Source organism: Nicotiana sylvestris, chromosome 5 (genome assembly GCF_000393655.2).
Source record: "Nicotiana sylvestris chromosome 5, ASM39365v2, whole genome shotgun sequence".
NCBI classification, from domain to species: Eukaryota; Viridiplantae; Streptophyta; class Magnoliopsida; order Solanales; family Solanaceae; genus Nicotiana; species Nicotiana sylvestris.
In genome coordinates this window covers 48,028,349-48,049,814 of record NC_091061.1, presented here as the reverse complement: position 1 = coordinate 48,049,814, position 21,466 = coordinate 48,028,349, and the positions used below count along the sequence as shown (strand labels likewise).

Below are 21,466 nucleotides of genomic sequence, written 5' to 3'. Positions count from 1 at the left end.
ATAAAAGTAGACAGATATGAAACACAACAAGTAGCAACGAAATAAGTAGATATAAATAACATGATTTTCAACATAAGAATAGTATGGGTTGGGGAGGCAGGCCTATTTGGGAGAGTTGTGCTATGCGATCGCAAAAGGACTCACGCGATCGGGGAAGAGGAATCTGCTGAGTAAAGAGAGTCGCGATCGCAGAGCTGGAGCAGGTTGTTCTTCGTGTTTGCATGGGCAGAGTCGCGAAAGCGGTGAATTGTGGAGGCAGACCTGTTTTGGAGAGTTGTGCTATGCAATCGCGGAAGGACTCACGCAATCGCGGAAGAGGAATGTGCTGAGGTTTGGGAAGATTGTGCTTCGCGATCGCAAGTAGGACCACGCGTTCGCATAGGGTAATCTCATGGGCGAGGCAGGTTGGCATTCACGACCGCAAAGAAGGGAGTTGCTGGGTAGACTTGTTTTATTTCGGGTTTTGGTTCATTTCTTCCACTTCTCTCATCGATAGGGTGATTTTTGGAGTTCTTCAAGAGGGGATTTTCATCATCTACGGCAAGGTAAGTAATTCCCACATTTTGTAAGTTAATTACATATATTCTATAAGGATTTAAACATGAAAAGTTATGGAAATTGTGATTTTTTGGTAGAAAATCTAGAATTTGTTATTTTGGAGTTTTGACCACGAAATTGGGGATGGAATTAGAAATAAATTATATATTTGAGTTCGTGGTGTTAAGTAGATTATCTTCAAAAAAATTTGAAATATAGTCACATAGGCCCGAGGGTTGACTTTTCAAGCGGAATTGAGAATTGATATAAATTAATTAATTATGAGTGTTGGGTAATATATTTATTGGTTTTCATGTTGTTTGACTAATCTCAGATTGTTTGGCTTTGAATTGAGGAGTTAGAAAGGCATTGAAGCCGGTCATGAAACTTCAGAGCGAGGTAAGTCTCTTGTCTAACTTTGTGCGGGGGAAACTACCCCATAGGTATCAAATTGTTATGTGCTACTAGTTGTGGGTGTTGTGTACGCACGAGGTGACGAGAGTCCATACGTATCTAAAACATATTTATGTCCATGTAGACTTAGGATTTTATCATGTAATATTTGAATTATTTGAACTCAATTTGCTAGCTTAATTAATTAAATTTATAATTGAAATTGATTTATATATATATTAGGCCGATCTTTATCACCTTGAGTTCTGGGCAAGATATTTGATAAATGCTAAAGGTTATATTCACTTTATGCTCATGCATCTGTGTTGTAAGCACGTGACTCGTAATTCGATAAGTTTCTTCATTTCTTGTTAATCGGGTCGACCGACTCAGTAATATATTGAGATGCATCTCTGGTTCGCGTCAGTCGACCCCGACAGTGTACATGCCACTCTGGATCGGATCGTACGACCTCGGCATAATCGTGCGTTATACTGCTAGCAGTCCGGATATTCACGAGATTCCCCTTCTATTGAGGCCTGGCATTTTTATATGGTATTCTTTATCCGTTTGAGATTGCACTTGATATCTCTGATCTATGGATATAGCATATGAGATTTGAGAAATTTATATCGTTAAAAGAAATATTGGAGGACTATGTATTACATTTTTTATCTCACTACTACTATTGTGCTTCATAAATATTTATGAATTATCATATTGATTTATTAGACCACTAGTAAGTGTCGATGTCGACCCCTTTATCACCACTTATCTGAGGTTAGGCTAGATACTTACTGGGTACTCGTTGATTTACTTCTGCACTAAATGTTCAGGATCTGACAGGTTCATTTGGGCATGTAGGCGCAGATGCTGAGGGGACTTTATGGTGAGTTCTATTTCATGCTACGATTCGCAACATAGAGTCTCCATCATATTTATTTACTTTATTCTATCTATCTTGTATTCCAGACATACGTTGTATTATTATTGTACTTTCTAGTAGATGCCCATGCACTTGTGACACCGAGTTTTAGGATGTTCTAGAATTTGTTTGTGACGTTGCTTCACATTGACACACTTTTACTATTTATTCTATTTGAGTTGAAGTTTTCCACGATTTTAATGCATTAATTTCTTTATCTAATGAGATTTATGATTTCATAAATAATAAAATAAATAATTAAGTTGGTAGTTCACTGCTGACTTGCCTAATGACGACGTTGGGTGCCATCATGACCTATATTGAGATTTGGGTCGTGACAGCTTGGTATCAGAGCTTTAGGTTCAATTAGGTCTCACAAGTTATGAGCAAGTCTAGTAGAGTCTTGTGGATCGGTACGGAGATGTGTCTACTTATCTTCGAGAGGCTACAAGGTTATTAGGAGCACTTCCCTTCTTGATTCCTCATCGTGCGATTTGATTCCTTTGAGGCTTATAACTTTATTTCCTTCCTACTCAATTTTATGCAACATGGAATGCTTGGTATTGAGGAGTTGTAGTGGTACTGCAGATGTGGTGCATGATGTTTTTCCCTGCATACTCGAGCGAGTTATTATCGTCATCTTGTGGAGGGGCGTCTAGTGGTTTCAGCCCAATGTTAGTGTTGCCTACAGATTCGAGGCTATGCACAGTGTATTATGATGTTCATGCGCTATTATCACGCAGTATTGGTGTAAATAGTAGAGTGCTTATGTATGTATCGTTGCAGTGAACCGCTTGAAAGGAAGATTGCTCGGTTCATGGTTTAGAGGTTCGACATTTAACTCCAGCGGAGGAAAGGCAATTGAACTACGGATGTTCAGGCTCTGGTTGATGGAGTAGCGAGACTTGATATTCTCGAACGTGGTGGAATTCTCATTTGTGATATAGTATCGTCCTTGTTGGAACGCATTAAGTCTTATCGGTGTTATGGTCTTCTTTGATTTGCCTCGGGGCAGGGAGTTGTGAAATGGTGCCTAAGAAGCGGTTGTCAGAGATGGCAGGGTGTAACAGTTTCAGAGTCGAATCGGTGTTTCTAATGTTGATGGCTCGAGAAAAATAATTTTCAAGGAGTCTTAGAGTTGGTAGCAGTTTATTAGTTCGAGTGATACAAAGATGGATTTTGATTTGTGGCAGTATTTGGGAAGCGAAGGAAAATGAAGGACATGGTGGGAGGTGTCTCGCAGAGGTTGAATTGCTAGAGGTCGAGTAGTTCGCTTCGGAAGATGGTTAACTCGGAGCGGGAATGTTGGCGTATCGTATAGATTTCGTGGTAGGATGGCCACATGCTTCCAGAAAACGTGGTGCGATTATGGTCATGGTGAATAAGGGACTAAGTCTGAGTATTTCGTTTGAGATGGTGGCTTTGTGCTTCGAAAATAGAATATGACGGAAAGAGTTTGCTTGAGATGCAACATGAATCCGAGTTTTGGAACGTATTGTTGGACCTGCAGTTGATGCTAGTGGGGAATGAATAGGCTCTTACAACTGGTGGATGAGCGTGGGCTCAAGAGGGTTCATTGATTTCGTAGTTGCACCCAAGGCAACATCGTTGGAAGATGTCGATATGGAATTCCACAGGTGGGCTATCTCCTGTGAGCAGGTTAGCGATTGCATGATTTTGATGAAGTTCCTACAAAGAGTTCTACTTACTACCCACCAGGAGGTCGAATGTGTGATTGTGGCTGATAATTCGGAATGTTTCATGAAATATTTTGATAAGAGATTGCAAAAAATTTGGCGGTTAACAGTACGAGATCATGGTAATTGAGAAGGAGGATTCATTGTGGGTTTTAGATTTATATGATTGTTGCTTAAAGCTAAGTGGGGGAGCCCACTGCCTACGGTGGGGTCACGTGGTAATGTGCCTTGGCAGCATTGGGTTATCAATACATTGGTGGATCAGTTAGGACTAAGGAAGGAAAATATCAAGGGAAATTTGGGCAAAAAAGCGCCTTATAGATTCATGTGCAGATTTTGGGATGGCTCAGAGTTTATGCTTCTTATGGACGTGATGTACAAGGAGAAGAATTCATCTGGTTGCTTCTTTGGGAGTGTTCATATGCTGACAGCGCAATAGAGTTTGGTTATACATTCGGGACTAGGTCAGAATGGGTGACTCTCAATAGTGGTTCTTGTGGGTTTAAGAACTTAAGCACGGTGTCTAATGATTTTGGGTTCATTATGTGGTTGAATACCGGAATTTTGTAGCAGAGTGTGAAGAGTACTTGGAAAATTTTCTATGTTATTATCGGGTCTGCAGTGCAGTATCGGAGAAATGGGAGAAACAGCTTCGGATTCGCGGAAGGTCTTTCAGAATGGACGTACCAATTGGAGATACTATTGTGTGCATGAGGAGGGTATGAGATGGTTCATAGGTATCTAGACGATGTGGTCTTGTGATTTGGGTCACTCGGGATGAGTGTTGTTGAGTTTCGTTATGTTTTTTAATGGAGCTATTATTATTTCAAAGGCAAGTCAAGAGGAAATGGGAAGAAGTTGGGTCAGTTAGTAATCGTTTGAACAAGCATGATGGTGGAAACGATCAGTTCCTTCTGTGTGTTAAACTATACATGTGATTCGTGGATGTATGCGTGGGCTTGACATCCACCGTAATTTGGTTGATTTGGAGGTACTGGATGCTGGTGTCCTTGTTATGTGTAAATGGATCCCATTTAGAGTTATAATGGTTTAGATTTTGACTTGAGGGTGGCATTTTCTGCAGTTATAGGATTTCAGTTGCATGTTGCGTAAATGAGGTAAGTAAAAGGTTTCTAGCTAACGAAGTGTTTATTTGGTTCAGGGGTTATGGTGAATACTAACTCTTGCGTAGCAGCATGATAGGTGAAGTGAGCGGTATGGAAATTGGAAGTGGAGGATCAAGGTTGTGGTTCAGTGTTGATAAGAAAGTCCCGAGCTCGGAGGAGCGGTGGAAGATTTCATATATTCAAAGTATGCCGACGCCATCTTAGTGTCGCCTAAGAATGGTGTCCTATGTAAGAGGCACTTTGTATTGATTTGCGGATTCTTGATTTGCATTACAGAATTAGTATGGTTGGTGGTATGGATGTGTAGACTTTGCAATCTGGTACGGAAGGTCGTGGGAGTATATGCCAAGGGAAGATCGTATAAGTGTGACATGTTAGTCCCTTGATTGTTATAGGTTGAAACCAAGTATGGAGATTCCGGTACTATTGCTAATATGAGAGTTCATGCCTGAAAGGCGCTTTATTCATTTGGTTATGGACTGTGGGAGTTTGTTTTGAATTGGAAGGCTGCTCATGTGTGTCATGAATAGGGTCATTGTGGATCCTTGAAAGGTTATTAGCCCAGTATGGGATGATCAGGACCGGCTTGAGGTCTATTGGTAGATCTAATGTGAATATATGCCCTACATCAGGTCGGATGTGTTTATTCGGCATAGCATTGCTTATGGAGGAGTCTTTGGGCGTTGGATGTTATTCATGTCGTTAGTTATTCTACGCGATATTCTATGATGCCTTGTGGGTTATGAGGCGGCTTGATTATTCGCACATATATTGTTATCTCGTGTAGCTTGTGGTGTTATATGAGCGAGATGGCTCTCGAGATGCAGGTCATTTATTGCACCTTAGTCGTGCTTGAATTTTTGTAGCGCATAACACTATCTGTCTCCCCAGGGTTGTATTTATGCACGTGACGTGCTTGTGTTCGATATTCGGGTATTTTATAGGTATGAACATTATGGCGTGATGGATATTCCTTATTGATTGTTATGTGTGGATCGGGTGGCACGCCGCCCCGGGTATGTTGTTTGGATCGGGTAGCACGCCGAAATAGTGTCATGTTTGGATTGGGTCACACGCCGCAACGGTGTCATGTTTGGATCGGGTTACACACCGCAACGGTGTCATGTGTAGATTGGGTCACACGCCGCAACGGTGAGATGTTGAGTACGGTTCCTTATTATCATTTTGTGTGTCTTGTTCCTCATTTCTGAGATAGGTTCATAGCATCTGTTTGGCCGCTCTATTCGTTGTGCGGGCTGAGTAGTTCTGTCACGACCCAGATTTCCCACCCTCGGGAGTCGTGATGGTGCCTACTCGTGAAAGCTAGGCAAGCCGAGCGTTATAGATCTAATTACCCTTTTTCCTTAACCTTTTAACAATTTCAAATTAACATGCGATCAACAACGGAATAATAATAATAAAAGAAATGCGTAAGGCGAAATCTGATAATTAACCAAATACTAGTGCAAAAACTCCAAAATACAACTCTACTCAGAACTAGTATCACAATATCACGGACCATCTACGAATACTACAAACAGTGGTTTGAAAAGAAAGATACAATCTGTCTCTGAAGTAAATGAAAACAGAATATAAAAGATAGAAGGGTACGCCAAGGCCTGCGGACATCTGCAGGACTACCTCGGGTCTCCGTTGGACTGAAGGCAGCAACCTCGCTATGGTCCAAAAGCTCCGGTACCGAGATCTGCACACAGTGCAGAGTGTAGTATCAGCACAACCGACCCCATGTGCTAGTAAGTGTCGAGCCTAACCTCGGAGAAGTAGTGACGAGGCTAGGACAAGACTACCAAATAAACTTGTGCAGTTAAAGCATATACGACAAGCAATAATAACAGAAACTAGCAGTAAAGATGGGAAGGGGAATATGCTGCAGGGAATATCAAGTACCAACAGAATCTCAGGAGAAAAACATAAAAAACATCTTAAATTTCGCATTAGTAAGAATAAGGAAAACAGTAACGAATAATGTCCACTTTTATTCTTTATTGTTGCGGCGCGCAACCCGATCCAAGTCATATAACACTGTTGCGGCGTGCAACCCGATCCCAATATACAAATCAACACCAATCAAAAAGAATCCCGGCAAGGGAACAATAAGGAAACAACAATATCCCGGCAAGGGAATCAACAACAAGAATAAAGACATCCCGGCAAAGAAACCAACAGTAAGAATTAAATACGTCCCGGCAAGGGAATTAGCTATAACCAAACTTGTACCAACAATTAACTTCACAATTGAAACCTCAACTGGAGCCAACGCTCAACAATAAACAAATACCATGAAGATAATCATAATTCTTGCCAACATAGAGAATCAACAATTTAGGCATTTGTAGTACTTATTAAGAAACATAATGATTACAATTTAAGACTCACGGGCATGCTTGACAACGACGTATAGATACTCGTCACCACACCTATACGTTGTACACTACACTAGCACATAGCAAATAAAGCACAATACATATTCCCTCAAGCTAAGGTTAGACCAAACACTTACCTCGAACTTCCACGACCAACTCAAGCCTCAAACACCGCTTTTCCTTTAGAATTCGCCTCCAAGTTACTTGTATCTATCCCAAATTAATTTAACAACATCAATAAATGCTAAAGAATTCATACTAAATGCTTAATTATAGGTTTTCTTTCATTTTTCCCAAAAAGTTAAAAATCGACCCCGGACCCGCTTGGTCAAAACTCGAGGTTCAGACCAAAACCCGATCACCCATTCACCGACGAGCCCGAATATACAATTAGTTTCGAAATTCGACCCCAAAACGAGGTCTAAATTCCAATTATTCAAAAAGCCCTAACTCTACCCAAATTCCCAATTTCTACCAAGAAAATTCTTGATTTTTGTTTAAAAAGTGATGAAAAACGTTGGGTAATTGAAAAAGTGAAGTTTAGAATTGATTACCAACACTTTGGGGATGCATTTGTGTGAAGAAAATTGCCTCTAGGTCTTGGTAATTCGAAAATATGATAAAAAATGAGTTCTGCCCGTTTTTGGTTCTGTTTTAAAAAGACTGGGCAGGCCTTCTTCGCATTCACGAAGGGCCTGTCGCGTTCGCGAAGAGCAGCCTTCCTCAGGCTTACGCGATCGCGAGATCTCGTATGCGTTCGCGAAGGGTAAGCCCCCTAGCCTTCGCGTTCGTGGACAACAATACACATTCGCGTAGAAGAAATGGCAAATTTCCAGCCCACCTCCATTTTACACTACGCGTTCGCGTGACACCGGTCGCGTTCGCATAACATCGGTCGCGTTAGCGATGAGCAACCCCCCAGTGCTCTGTGTTTGCGACTGTGGCTATGCGTTCGCGATGGACAAAACCCTTCCCAACCCAGCTTGTACTTCACATTCGCGTGAGCTGCATCGCGAACGCGAAGAATAACATATCATTACACCAGAAACAGCAAAACAACAGAAAATCCTATGTTCCAAACACCCCGAAATCTATCCAAAACTCACCCAAGCCCTCGAGGCTCCAAACCAAACATGCATACTAACTCAAAAACATCATATGACTTACTCGTGCGATCAAATCACCAAATTAACATCTTTAACAACGAATTTAGCATCAAAATAAAAGAAAAATCTCAAGAACTCTTAAGTTCAAATTTTAACAACCGAGGATCCGATTCACGTCATATCAAGTCCGTTTCTTACCAAATTTTACAGGCTCGACTTAAATACCATATAAGACCTGTATCGGAATCTAAAACCAAGATACGGGCCAGATACCATCAAAATTCAAATATTTTTAAATTTCCAAAAATTCTTATAATTTCAGTTAAACAATTTTCTTCAAAAATTCATCTCTTGGGCTTGGGACCTTGAAATTCAATTCCGCGCATACGCCCAAGTCCCATATTTTTTTACGGACCCTTCGCGACCGTCAAATCTCGGGTCCGGGTCCGTTTAACCAAAATATTGACCGAAGTCAACTTAAATTCCATTTTAAAGGCCAAATTCGCATTTTTATCAGATTTTCACATAAAAGCATTCCGAATATACGCCTGGAATGTGCACGCAAATCGAGATGAGATAAAAGGATTTTTTAAGGCCTTGGAACACAGAATTTACTTGTAAATCAAGTGATGACGTCATCATAAGTTCTTGCTAGATTTTTTTCTTCATTTTAGGTCATATTCGAGTTGTAGCTTGTTGGTGCATTGGTGGCATCATATGAGATTTTTTACTGTATTTGAGGTGGATTATTGCTCGGGCAGTTTGTACAGGGTAAGACGAGGTTATTGAACTTGGAACCAATGCAATCAGACATGTATAATGTATGTTAGAGGGAAAATGTCACTAATCAGAGTAGAATGGGCAATAGTTCTTTCAAACGGTGAGACTCCCTGAGCGGTTGATGTGGCAAGTGATTATGAGTTTCTACATATCACTTTCATCGTGGTTGTATTGCGAGAGTTAGAATAGGGCTTATATGTTAAAAGGTGTATTACGGGCATCGACTTCATGAAATTGCAGCAATTATGGTTGGAGGATGTTATTATTGGGCATACGACTTGTGTGGTGCATGTAGTGATTTTAGAACGGGTGCATGATCATGTTTTTGTATAGGGTGTAGAGATTGATGTGGAATTTGTATGTTAGAATTAGACTTGGTAGAGAATTCCAAATGTTGGAATTTGGTTCTAGGCTTGAGGGCTAAGGTAGCTGGAAGGATCTTCAGTTTGGCTCAGGCTAATGCGCTCGCAAAGGCTATGGTGGCACAGTTAGGTTCACGAGGTGTTAAACAACAATTTTGAGCAACTTCATAATGAATCTTGGCACGTTCGAGGACGAAAATATGTTTAAGTGGGGGAGAATGTAATGACCTGACCGGACATTTTGAGCTCTAGCGTATTGTTCGGCAATTTGAGGCCTTGATTAGCTTTACTTCATGTTTTATAACTTGTACGCGTAGTCAGAATTTAATTTCGGGAAGTTCGGAGTTGACTCAAATGGAAATTCTCAATTTGAAAGCTCTAAGTTGGAATAGTTGACGAAGATTTAACTTTTGAGTAAATGATCTCGGAATCAGGATTTGAAGGTTTCAATTGGTTTGTATGATGATTTCGGACTTGGGCATATGTTCGGGTTGAGTATCGGTGGCCAGGGAGCATTTCAGTGCTTATTGTGGAAAGTTGGCATTTTGAAGGTTTTAGAAATTCCTAAATTTGATATGAAGTGGACTGTGGCATTATCGATGTCAATTTGGAATTCCAAGCCTTGGAATAGGTTCGTATCGTGATTTGTGACGTGTATGTGAAGTTTGGCGTCATTCCAAAATGTTTAAGTATGATTCGGACGCGTTCATCGAAGTTTGAATGTTTGTAAGTTAAAAGAAAGGTTTTGATCATTGATTCATAGATTTAAAGTTATTCATGGCGTTTTGAGCCTTTGGATAAGTTTGGTAAGGTATTGGAACTAGTTGGCATGATTGGACGAAGTCCCGGAGGCCTCGGGTGTGTTTCGGGATGAGTACGGACCATTTCTCTATGTTGCGTAGCTGCTGGTTTTTGGTGTGTTATGTATTCATCGCGATCTCGAAGGTAGGAACGTGATCGCGAAGGGTTAAGTGGATTGGTGGCATTTTTGTTCATCGCGATTGCGTAAAGGGAGTCGCAATCGCGGAGCTGGAACAGGTTGTTCTTCGCGTTCGCAAGGGCAGAGTTGCAAACGCGATGGGTTGTGGAGGCAGGCCAGTTTGGGAGAGTTGTGCAATGCGATCGCGGAAGGACTTACGTTATCGCGGAAGAGGAATCTGCTGACCCCTGGGTAGGCTATGCTTCACGATCGCAAGTAGGACCTCACGTTTGCATAGGGTAATCTCATGGGCGAGGCTGGTTGGCCTTCGTTATCGCGATGAGGTTTTAGGAATCGCGAAGAAGGGAATTGCTAGGCAGACTTGTTTTATTTTAGTTTTTTGGTTCATTTCTTCAACTTCTCTCATGAATTGGGTGATTTTTGGACCTCTTCAAGAGAGGATTTTCATCATCTATGGCAAGGTAAGTTATTCCCACATATTGTAAGTTAATTACATGGATTTTATAACGATTTAAACATGGAAAGTTATGAAAATTGTAGGTTTTTGGTAGAAAATCTAGAATTTAGTATTTTTGGATTTTGACTACGAAATTGGGCGTGGAGTTAGGAATAAATTATATATCTGAGTTAGTGGTGTTATAGTTAATGATTACCTTCAAAAAAATTTAGAATCCGGGCACGTGGGCCCGAGGATTGACTTTGTTGACTTTTTGAGCGGAGATGAGAATTGTTATAAATTAATTAATTATGAGTGTTGAGGTATATTTTATTGGTTTGCATGTTGTTTGACTAGTCTTAGATCATTTGGATTTGAATTAAGGAGTTAGAGAGGCGTTGAAGTCGGTCATGGAACTTCAAAGCGAGGTAAGTCTTCTGTCTAACCATGTGAGGGGGAAACTACCACATAGGTATCAAATTGTTATGTGCTACTAGTTGTGGGTGTTGTGTACGCACGAGGTGAGGAGAGTCTGTACGTACCTAAATCATGTTATGTCCGAATAAACTTAGGATTTTATCATGTAATATTTGAATTATTTGAACACAATTTGCTAGCTTAATTAATTGAATTTATAATTGAAACTGATTTAAGAATATATATATATATATATATATATATATATATATATATATATATACAACACAGATGCATGAGCATAAAGTGAAATACCATTTATCAAATATCTTTCCCACAACTCAAGGTGGTAAAGCTCAATTAATTAAGCATGTGACTCGTAATTAGATAAGTTACTTCCTTTCTTGTGGATCGGGTTGAACGCCTAGATAGTATATTATGATTAAGGGTGTCTAACGGGTGGGCCAGGCTGGGTAGGGAAAAGTTAAAACCGTCCGGGTTTCGAACCGGGACAGTTATGTGTTAGGCGTTACCCGACTTAACGGGTTCGGGTTCATCCAGGTAAAAAATGAACCGTAAGGGTTACGGGTCCAAGGGGCCGGGCCGGGTTAGTTTTTTATTTTTGTATTTTGTATAACTATTGTAATTTATATTAATATAAAGTAAAAATACAAAGAATACAATGAAGATGGAAAAAAATTGCACTTATAAATTGCAAGTGCTACATTTATTTCAAAATTCAAACTTACAAATTGAAAGGTTTACATTTAACAACAAGTAAATTAACGAAAAAAGAGTAAATTCAAAGGTTTTGCATTGCCTTAGACTCTAAAACCTTAAAAAAATTGAAATCTAGCCTTTAAACCGGGTCGGGCCGGTTAATCGGTTCTACAGGGATTTTGGTTGGCTGGGTTTGATCGGTCCGGTAAATCGGATGAATTAAAGTGAACGGACCAACCCCTTAACCCCAGTAACCCAGCCCACCCAGCGCTCTAAGTACCGGGTCGGGCTGGTCCGGGTTTCAACCTGCCTGGGCCGGGCCGGTCCTGGGTCAACCCGGCCAGTTTGACACCTTTAATTGAGATGTATCTCTGGTTCGCGTTGATCGATCCTCGGCAGTGTACATGCAACTCTGGATCGGGTCGTACGATCTCAGCATAATTGTGCGCTATATCACCAGCAATCCGGATATTCACGAGATTCCCCTTCTATTGAGGCCTGGCATTTTTATATGGTATTCCTTATCCGTTTGATATTGCACTTGATATTTCTGATCTGTAGAGATAGCATATGAGATTTGAGAAATTTGTATCGTTAAAAGAAATATTGGAGGACTATGTTAGCTATAGTTTTTATCTCACTACTACTATTGTGCTTCATAAATATTTATGAATTATCATATTGATTTATTGGACCACTAGTAAGTGTCGATGTCGACCCCTCGTCACTACTTCTCTAGGGTTATGCTAGATACTTACTAGGCATGCAATGATTTACGTACTCATGCTGCACGTCTGCGCTAAATGTGCAGGATCTGACAGGTTCATTTGGGCGCATAGACGCAGCTGCTGAGGGACTTTATTCCAGATAGATGTATTATTATTGTACTTTCTAGTAGATGCTCATGCATTTATGACACCGATTTTGGGATGTTCTAGAATTTGTTTGTGGCTTTGCTTAGCATCGACACACTTTTATTCTTTATTCGATTTGAGTTGTGAGTTTTCCATGATTTTAATGCATTAATTTCTTTATCTAATGAGATTTATAATTTCATAAATAATAAAATGAATAATTAAGTTGGTAGTTCACCGTTGGGTTGCCTAACAGTGGCATTGGGCGCCATCACGACCTATTATGTCATTTGGGTCGTGACATCAGATATCACATTTGCGACACCTTGATCGCAATTGCGAAGGGTGGCATATGCGAAGTCAGCATTTGCGACATGTCCCTGGGTCATCAGGCGCCGCATTTGTAAGGGTTCGTAATTGCGAATCAAGGGTCGCATTTGCAACTTTTGCACCTGAACAAAAGGGTTGGAAAATGAGACTTAGCTTTAATTATCATATTTTTGAACCCTAGACTCGGTAGGTGACGATTTTGAGGAGGAATTTTTACATACAACTATTGGATAAGTGATTTTGATCAATTTTCAAATATATTACATGTTATTTATGATATTTAACCTCTAATCCATGGAATTTGAAGAGAATATTTTGGGGAATTTTGTCTATATTTTGAGAAATAAAAATTTTAGTTTTGAGAGTCGAATTGGACTCGGATTTGAAAACAATATATATATATATATATATATATATGGACTCGTAGGGTTATGTGTAGTCGAGATCTACCCTTGAACTCGGGTTTTGACCGAACGAGCCCAGGGTTGACTTTTGGGGAATTATGTAAAAATCGTAGCTTTATTAATCGAAATTGGCTTCTCTTGCATTGTTTTATGATACCAGGTCATTTTTTGTTAAATTTGAGTCATGTGGAGGTGAATTTTAAGGGAAAAGTTATTTTTGAGTGTTGATTTGGCCTAATTGAGGTAAGTATCTTACCTAACCTTGTGTAGAGGAACTATCTTGTAGGATTGAGGTTATTGCACTATTTAAATTATGTGGAAGACGTGTACATGAGCTAACGAGTATGTACACGAACTTATATGTGGATATTGACCGGTTTAGACTCTTAGGTTACTTATAAGCATTTAATTGTAGTTGTTATTACATGTTATTCATTGTTGAGTTACTCTTATTCATTTAGTCGTAGTTGTTATTACATACAATATCTTTCATTGTAGAGCTCATTCTTATGCATTTAATTGAAGTTGTAGTTATTGAGAGTTATTAACATGTTTTTAATCGAAGTTGTTGTTTTTATGGATTACCTTTCATTGTTGAGTTATTTTTCATTTTCTTTTGTTGTTATTGAGATTCTTGGGCACGAGTGGTGTGAGTTGATTATTGTCTGTGATGTGATGTGCATGCGACGGTATAAGGGTGGTTATATTAATGCGCATGCAGCGAAATAAAGGAGATTTATGTGCGTGTTGCTAGTAAGAGAAATTACTTCATTTGAAGCACACGCGACGAAATAAGGGGGCTAAAGCGCATGAAGCTATTTCGGAAAAAATATTTTTAAAATAAGTGCAAGGCTCATGCGGCGATATAAGGAAGATTGTGGTTGTGACTTGTGAAATGTGAATATGAGGTGTGATACCTCGGGGATTCTTGTTGTATATTCTATGTTGGAGCGGCTTGTTGATTTGAACAATTATTGTTTTCCCTTAACTTATTTCACTTGTATTTTGACTATATTTGATCATTTATTATTTTTATCATATGTTCACTCTTTGTTGTCATTTATTACTTTTACTTCCGTTCTTAGCTTATTATTAACATTCTGCTTTGTTGTCATTTATTGTTTTTACTTCCCGTTGTTAGATTATATTAATATTCTGCACATGCTTCTACATCTAGTAAGTGTCTCGACCTGACCTCGTCACTACTCCATCGAGGTTAGTCTTGATAGTTATTGGGTACCTTTGTGGTATAAATATTCTACGCTTCCGCACATTTTTATGCAGATCCAGGTGCATCTGCACATGTCGGATGCTAGTGAGTTGATTCATTTCGCGGAGACTTCAAGCTATACATGCTTGACGCTGGCAGGCCTCAGAGTCACCTTCTAATAATCTTATGCTACTGTTTCTTTTGTTTTTGAAGAGTATTGTAATAGAGATTCTTAGTATATTGTAGTAGAGCTTATGACTTTGTACCACCGATTTTGGGATTGTATGACTATGGTTCTGTTTTGGTTTTGTTATGTTATTTATCAGTTTAAATTAATAGCTTAGTTGTTGTTTCTGCTAAATTCTTAATGCCTGTTAGGCTTACCTAGTCTAAAAGACTAAGTATCATCACGATTCCTAAGGTGGGATTTTGGGGTCGTGACACTGCCCTTGCCCAGAAATCCTTCATCGCGTTCGCGACGCCCACAGCCCCCAACACAGCCTTCGTGGTCAACCCAGCTACGTTCGTGAAGGCCTAAGCCTTCCGGCCCCTCCTGCCTCTTCCTTCTACGCGTTCGCAGAGAGGATCCAGGTCCTTCATCGCGTCGCGGGCCCTCCACAAAACTCACCCGAGCCATCCGGTACCCCATCTAATTATATCAACAAGTCCATAATTATAATCCGGACCTACTCAAAGTCTCGAAACACATAAAATAACATTGAAACCAAGAATCGCACCTTAAAACTAAATTAATCAACTTCTAAACTTCAAACTTCTTCTAACTAACTCCGAACGCGACAAATCATACTTGGATAACTTGGAATGATACCAAATTTCACACACAAGTTCAACATGACAATACAAACCTATTCCCAAGCTCGGAATGCCAAACGGGATCCAATAACGCCAAAGTCTACTTCAACTTAAACTTAGAAAACTCTAAAACCTTCAAAATGCCAACTTCCGACAAGAAGTGTCGAAATGCTCCCGGTCCACTCGAAACTCGATTCGAATATACAACCAAGTCCAAAATTACTATACGGACCTATTGGAATCTTCAAATCCTAATTCTGAGGTCGTTTACTCAGAGTGTTGAATCAAGTCAAACTTGGCCACCTTCGGCCACTATTATGGAATAACTAATTCAACACGAACCCTTCCAAAACCAAACCAAACGCCCCCGCAATTCATATAACAGTAAAAGCACACGCGGGAAGTCTTAAATAAAGGAATGAGGATCTAGAAAGCAAAACAATCAACCGAGTCGTTACAGCTACAGATGTTAACTTTCATTGTCTTCGTTCATTTATGAACCATCACTAAACGAACCATCACCGAACACCGGTAATGCAAGATATATTAGTACATAATGTTTGTGATCAATCAAAAAGATTAGATCAACAACTTATTCTATGTATTGGCCTCAAATTACAGTGAGCAGGATTCACTGTAAATGACGTGCTCCTGTATAATGAAGGTCATGGATCCTCTTTATAACTTGTGTTATCATAATGAGAGCTGGTTTTGAGACATGATTTGGTAGTTCTAGGAATATCTTCTTGGTTATAAGAGATTAGATTACAATTTCTTCCTCTGCTTTATTTGACTTGTCTCAAAATATGCTAAAGTACTCAAATTACAGATGTCGATAGATTAAAAAAAGCCACAGCATCAGTACTCAGCAGAAACAATCTCTAAGATCAAGCTTACACAATCCTGGAAAAAGGAGGAGGGTTATTGTCTTTTAGAAATCAGACGTTCACATTCGTGTTTTCATTCCTCGATATCCTAATCATGGTGAATTTGTTCTCCTCTTTTATAATAAACCTGTAGATACTAAATGTTTCTTATAGTTAGATGGATAGAAAGAGATAATGTGTTGTTCTGTCTATCGGATCTCCTTAAAGGCGGATACCGTGCAGTTGAGGATAATGAAGTCGAGTCTCTGGTTGGACTATATTTGGAGGTAAGATCAAGCTTGCTCTTTCATGGAAGGCATGTTTTGGTGCGGTTTGCATGGCTATAGTTCTATGCTTAGGAATATTGGCAAACATATTCCTAGTCAGCTCCAGCAAGGTGGAAAAGCTTTCATGGATCTGTAGTAGAAACTCCCTGAAATGCAACACTTGCTAAAGGAGAAGAAGGATTAAAACCTGAAACGACAACAACAAATTGATCAATGACAGTTTCTGGGTGTTTAAAAAGAAAGTCAGCATAGAGATACTGTATTATTTTTCTACATTACATATACATTAGACACCAGGCATCATGAGCAAGCATAAAAGTTGCATTCTTAAAAATTTCAGGAAAGGATATATATACACCCACACACATTAAATAGCACAGGGACACAAGGTATCTGATGTACAAAATCAATCTAATGATGCGAGTGCTTGTGTGCCCTACAGCTCGAGAGAATAGAATAAAATGTAGTATTATTATCCAGTAAAAGCTAACTGATAATTGGCATGATGATCAGGAAAGTAGGAAAATCTCATGAGAGCAATGAGCAAAAGGTAATGGATCCATAAACTTCTACATATGAAGGCTATTCAATAGAGCAATCCTCCAAAGTAACAAATTAGAAAACAGGAGAAGGGTACTGACCAAATAGAATGTCAGAAGTATCCTTGTTTTCAGGAAATAGGAAACAACAGCTCATTTGGTGCAAAACATATTTGAGATTAACCTCAAAGGTGCATATCACTCTCATGGAGAGTAGGACGACTAAACATCCACAATATTATCAGTTTCGGGAACTTGACAAATTAAATTTTTAGCAGGACTACCTGTGTAAATCGGGGGAAACAGGATACATAAGGACATGAGCAATACATTATGTACAACTTCCATTCTTAGAAGTAGATGAACGTAAAGGGAAGTACCTCGAGGTATCTAAAGCAGCTGAAAAATCATAAGTTTTTTTTGATAGATGCCGAAAACTTCATCATTGAGATTGTCTCTTTCCGTACCATTTTCATGCATAGGTAGTTTTGTTCAGTCTTCATTCAAAGAAATGAGCCTCTGCATAGCATCATTCCATCAATTATCAAGATCGGAATGGAAATTTTAAATTTTGGACAATATATGAAATCTGCAGCTTTGCAACAAATACAGAAAATGGACAACTCTTTTTCTTTTAATCTCACTTCTTTTTATGAAAATATAATGCACACTTTTTTAAAAAGTTCAAATTTAATATCTTTTGAACTTATTAACAGGCAAAAGGTTGCAAACAATAAAATCCATACAAACTCCAACAACCAACATGAAAATTAAAATTTTAAGTAGTGGATCCTTCCTGAGAAACACTTTCGCGGCACCCACTTCTACCCCTAGGATAAAAAGCAACATACGTAAAGCAGGCAATTTCGCCTCACTGGCTCATTGGTGAACTTCATGTACTTTGTATAAACCAAGCTACTCCTAAGAATTGTCTCTTGAGTCAACCACTACCCAACAAGCATTAAAAAATTAAAAATATTCAGGAGACTTGGAAACAAGAGCTAATTCCCTGAATAACTCAAACAGATAGTGGTAAATGGATTACTCGTCATTCTGATCGCCTACCATCAGACGGACCAATTGTCCTCTGCTATGGCAATCACGTCATGCAATTGCCAAGTTCAAGGCATAGATTCATAGAGTGGTTTACACAGTGCAAGAATTTCCTTAAGATTCGCACAAGAAAAACTTTTCTGTCAGCAAGCTATTCCAGAATGAGATATCATCAAAGAATTTATAACATGCGAAGAAGACAGGGCGAAGCAGGGAAAGATAGCTCACTGGTGGAGTAGGCTAGCGACTCACTGGGGCTTGTGAGAAATGTAGTATGCCTGACAGAACTGAAGTGGGAAATGTAGGACCAAACCTACCTTTTACCCTTAGACCTGCAGTCATGGATTAGAAAAGTTTCTAAGCTTCATTTCCATTGTTAATCTAAAGTTTTAAGACATAGTACCTTTCTTCCACAAAGAGCAATCTCCTGGTTGATGGGTAAGCTTGAACTTTGTAACCAATCACATCAAGACATCCAGCATTAATGAAAATGAGCTTTAGGATCCTATCCAACTACTTCCTGGTTGCTTTAGCACTCCACATTTATTCATCAATTTCCTCACATTAGCAGAGTCCTCCCAGTTCTCTGCACTGGCATAAATATTGGATAAAAGAACATAAACTGTGGGGTTATTCTTTTCGGTCTCAAGCAGAAATCCAGCAGCAATTCTGCCTAGTCTAACATTGCCATAAGCAGCACATGAACTGAATAATGTCCACCAAACAGTGGAATCTACATCAACATGTCTATCTTTTACCAGTTTTTCAGCCTCATCAAGATACCCAGCCCGACCTAGAAGATCGACAATGCAAGAGAAGTGGTCTGTTGTAGGCTCTATACCGTACGTATGAATCATTGAGGTAAAAACTTCAATGCCTTTATCAATTAAGCCTGAATGGCTGCAAGCTGACAGAACTGAGTTAAAGGTGGTGTTATCTGGTTTGACCACACCTAATTCTTGCATCTTCTCAAAACAATGTACAGCTTCCCTGCCTTTCCCGTGCTGTGCATAGGCAGTAATTACTGAGTTCCAAGAAACTATGTCTTTTTCTGTCGTTATCTGGAACACCTTTAGAGACCAGTGCAACATTCCACATTTTGCATACAATGTGATGAGAGCATTTCCTAAGGATATTTCTGAAAACAATCCAGATTTGAGAATGAAAGTGTGAATCTCCTTCCCTTGTTGTAGAGCTGAAATGCTGGCACAAACACTCAAAACGATGCTGAGAGTAAAAGGATTAGGCATTAAACCTTCACTAACAATCTCGGAAAAGAGGTGCAAGCACTCCATGGGTAGTCCATTTAGATGACAACCGGAAATCAATGTATTCCAAGAGATCAAGTTTCTGGGAAACATGTCATGAAAAACTTGATAAGCCTGCTTTATTCCACCATGCTTACAGAATGCAGAGAGCAGTGCATTAGATACTTCAGTTTTCAAGATAAGTGCCTTCTTCAATGCAACACCCAAAATTATTTCAACAACTGCTAGAGATTCTGAGCTTGCTAGTACGCTGCCCATTGTAAACTCGTCTGGCTCTATTCCTTCCCTCTGCATCTGAAGGTATGTGAAAATTGCGGCTCTGTTCAAACTATTTTGGGCATAGCTCGTAATCATGGCATTCCACGACACAATATCCTTCTCCTTTAGCCTTTCAAAAACTAAAGAGACTGCATTCAAGTCCCCGCAACTGGCATACATTGTTATTGTTGCATTAGCAATGGATGTGTAGTTTTCTAAACCTATTCTCACAACTTGAGCATGCAGTTGAGAAGCGATCCTAGTGTATGAACATGAACTCATTATGCTCACAAAAGTGAGCTCAGTGGGTCTCAAGGAAAACTTCTGCATATCCTTGAACATTATTAATGCCTCCTCAGCTCTTTCCATACTCACTAAACCAGCAATCATTGCATTATAAGTTACAGGATCAGGCACTTCATCCCCAGCTTCCTCAAATACTAAAAAAGCATCAAAACCATTCTTACAGTTAAAATACATTGTAACCAAAGCATTAAGCACTGAAGCTCTGGCCAAAAACCCGGTCTTAATGACCATTGAATGCACTTGTCTTCCAAAATCCAATAGCTCCATATTACAAAAACTTAAAACACTAGCAAAAGCATAATTATCATATCTAACACCCAAAAAATGCATTTTTTGAAACAAATTCAAAGCAATCTCGCGATGCCCACTTTCAGCACACCCAGTAATCATTGCATTCCAAACCGCCAAATTCCTTTTCGGCATTTCATCAAACATCTGACAAGCATACTCAACTTCACCCAACTTAGCACACGCAGACAACAATGTAGTCCAAGAATAAACATCTGGGTTTTCAATTTCACTAAAGACTCTTTTCACTGAACTCAAATCTTTTGACTTGGCGTAGAAAGAAAGGAGGGAATTTGATACATGAGAGTATTCTTTAAGCCCTGCATTAATGGCGAAGGCGTGTAGCTGGTTGCCGAAGCTAGCGTGTGTGATGTTGGCGCAGGCGGTGAGGGTGGTCGAAAGGGTGTAATGGTCTGGTCTGAGATGATTGGAAGAGTGAATTTGGTTGAAGAGGTGAAGAGCATCCAAGAATTGGTGGGAACGAGTACGGTTTGAAAGAAGGCAATTGAGTCTGATGAGTTGTTTTGTGGAGCTTTCAGTCAAAGTTTTATTGTAACGGGTGAACTTCATTCTAAATGACTACATCTCAGCTGTTCATCTTCATAGATTAACTGGTCGTCTCGTCAGTTTGCTATTCTGCTCGTTCTTTTCCAATTGCAGATAAAAGGAAGGCATAGTTTGAGTGGAAACCGATTTACTCCTTTGGCTTTCATCCGTTCTACAATGGCGCCGAGCCAAAGTCATGGTTTAAAATTCAGTGAGGACGGAGTTCTATTGCATCAACTATCATTCAGAAGTCTTTCTATACCACTGTACAATGCAACTTGGCATAGACTAGCGCCTTGCATAATTTGGTACTATTTCATATTGATATTATGGTTTGGTATGGTATTTGGTTTAAGTTTTTAAAAAAAATTAGTATTAGGTACAGTATTTTTATATTTACAAAAATATTAAAATACCAATATCATATCAAAATATATAGTAATAAGTTACACAATACACATATTATTGATTATAATATACTAAGTTGCATAATACTTTTCTTTGGTATGCATGTTGAGGTGGCAGCAAAGCTCATGTACTTCTTAGAAAAATGGAGGAACAACGTAGGCTACAGATTTTAACTCTTATTCTCTAGAATGCCAAACATCTTAACATAATAC

General features: G+C 39.3%; 1 protein-coding gene and 1 long non-coding RNA gene across 5 annotated transcripts; one reads left to right on the top strand and one right to left on the bottom strand.

The window, feature by feature from the left end:
* The first annotated feature begins 881 nt into the window (after positions 1 to 881).
* LOC104225802 (uncharacterized) lies at positions 882 to 12,677 on the top strand. The gene is made up of 3 exons (XR_710678.2): positions 882 to 936; positions 1,767 to 1,819; positions 12,636 to 12,677. It is a non-coding gene; the product is annotated as an uncharacterized lncRNA (long non-coding RNA).
* Positions 12,678 to 16,176: 3,499 nt separating this feature from the next.
* LOC104225803 (pentatricopeptide repeat-containing protein At3g49740) lies at positions 16,177 to 21,129 on the bottom strand. 4 transcript variants are annotated; one of them, XM_009777666.2, is made up of 5 exons: positions 18,584 to 21,129; positions 18,409 to 18,512; positions 17,508 to 17,646; positions 17,230 to 17,411; positions 16,177 to 16,775 (listed from the first exon to the last, which is right to left on the bottom strand). In XM_009777666.2, exon 1 carries the CDS (start codon positions 20,868 to 20,870, stop codon positions 18,678 to 18,680), a length of 2,193 nt encoding a protein of 730 aa, XP_009775968.1. In that variant the 5' UTR covers positions 20,871 to 21,129; the 3' UTR covers positions 16,177 to 16,775; positions 17,230 to 17,411; positions 17,508 to 17,646; positions 18,409 to 18,512; positions 18,584 to 18,677. The 4 variants fall into 4 exon arrangements, with proteins under 4 accessions (XP_009775968.1, XP_009775967.1, XP_009775969.1 ...); XM_009777665.2 differs by lacking the exon at positions 17,230 to 17,411; XM_009777667.2 differs by lacking the exon at positions 17,230 to 17,411 and having other exon boundaries at positions 18,433 to 18,512.
* Between the last annotated feature and the right edge of the window lie 337 nt (positions 21,130 to 21,466).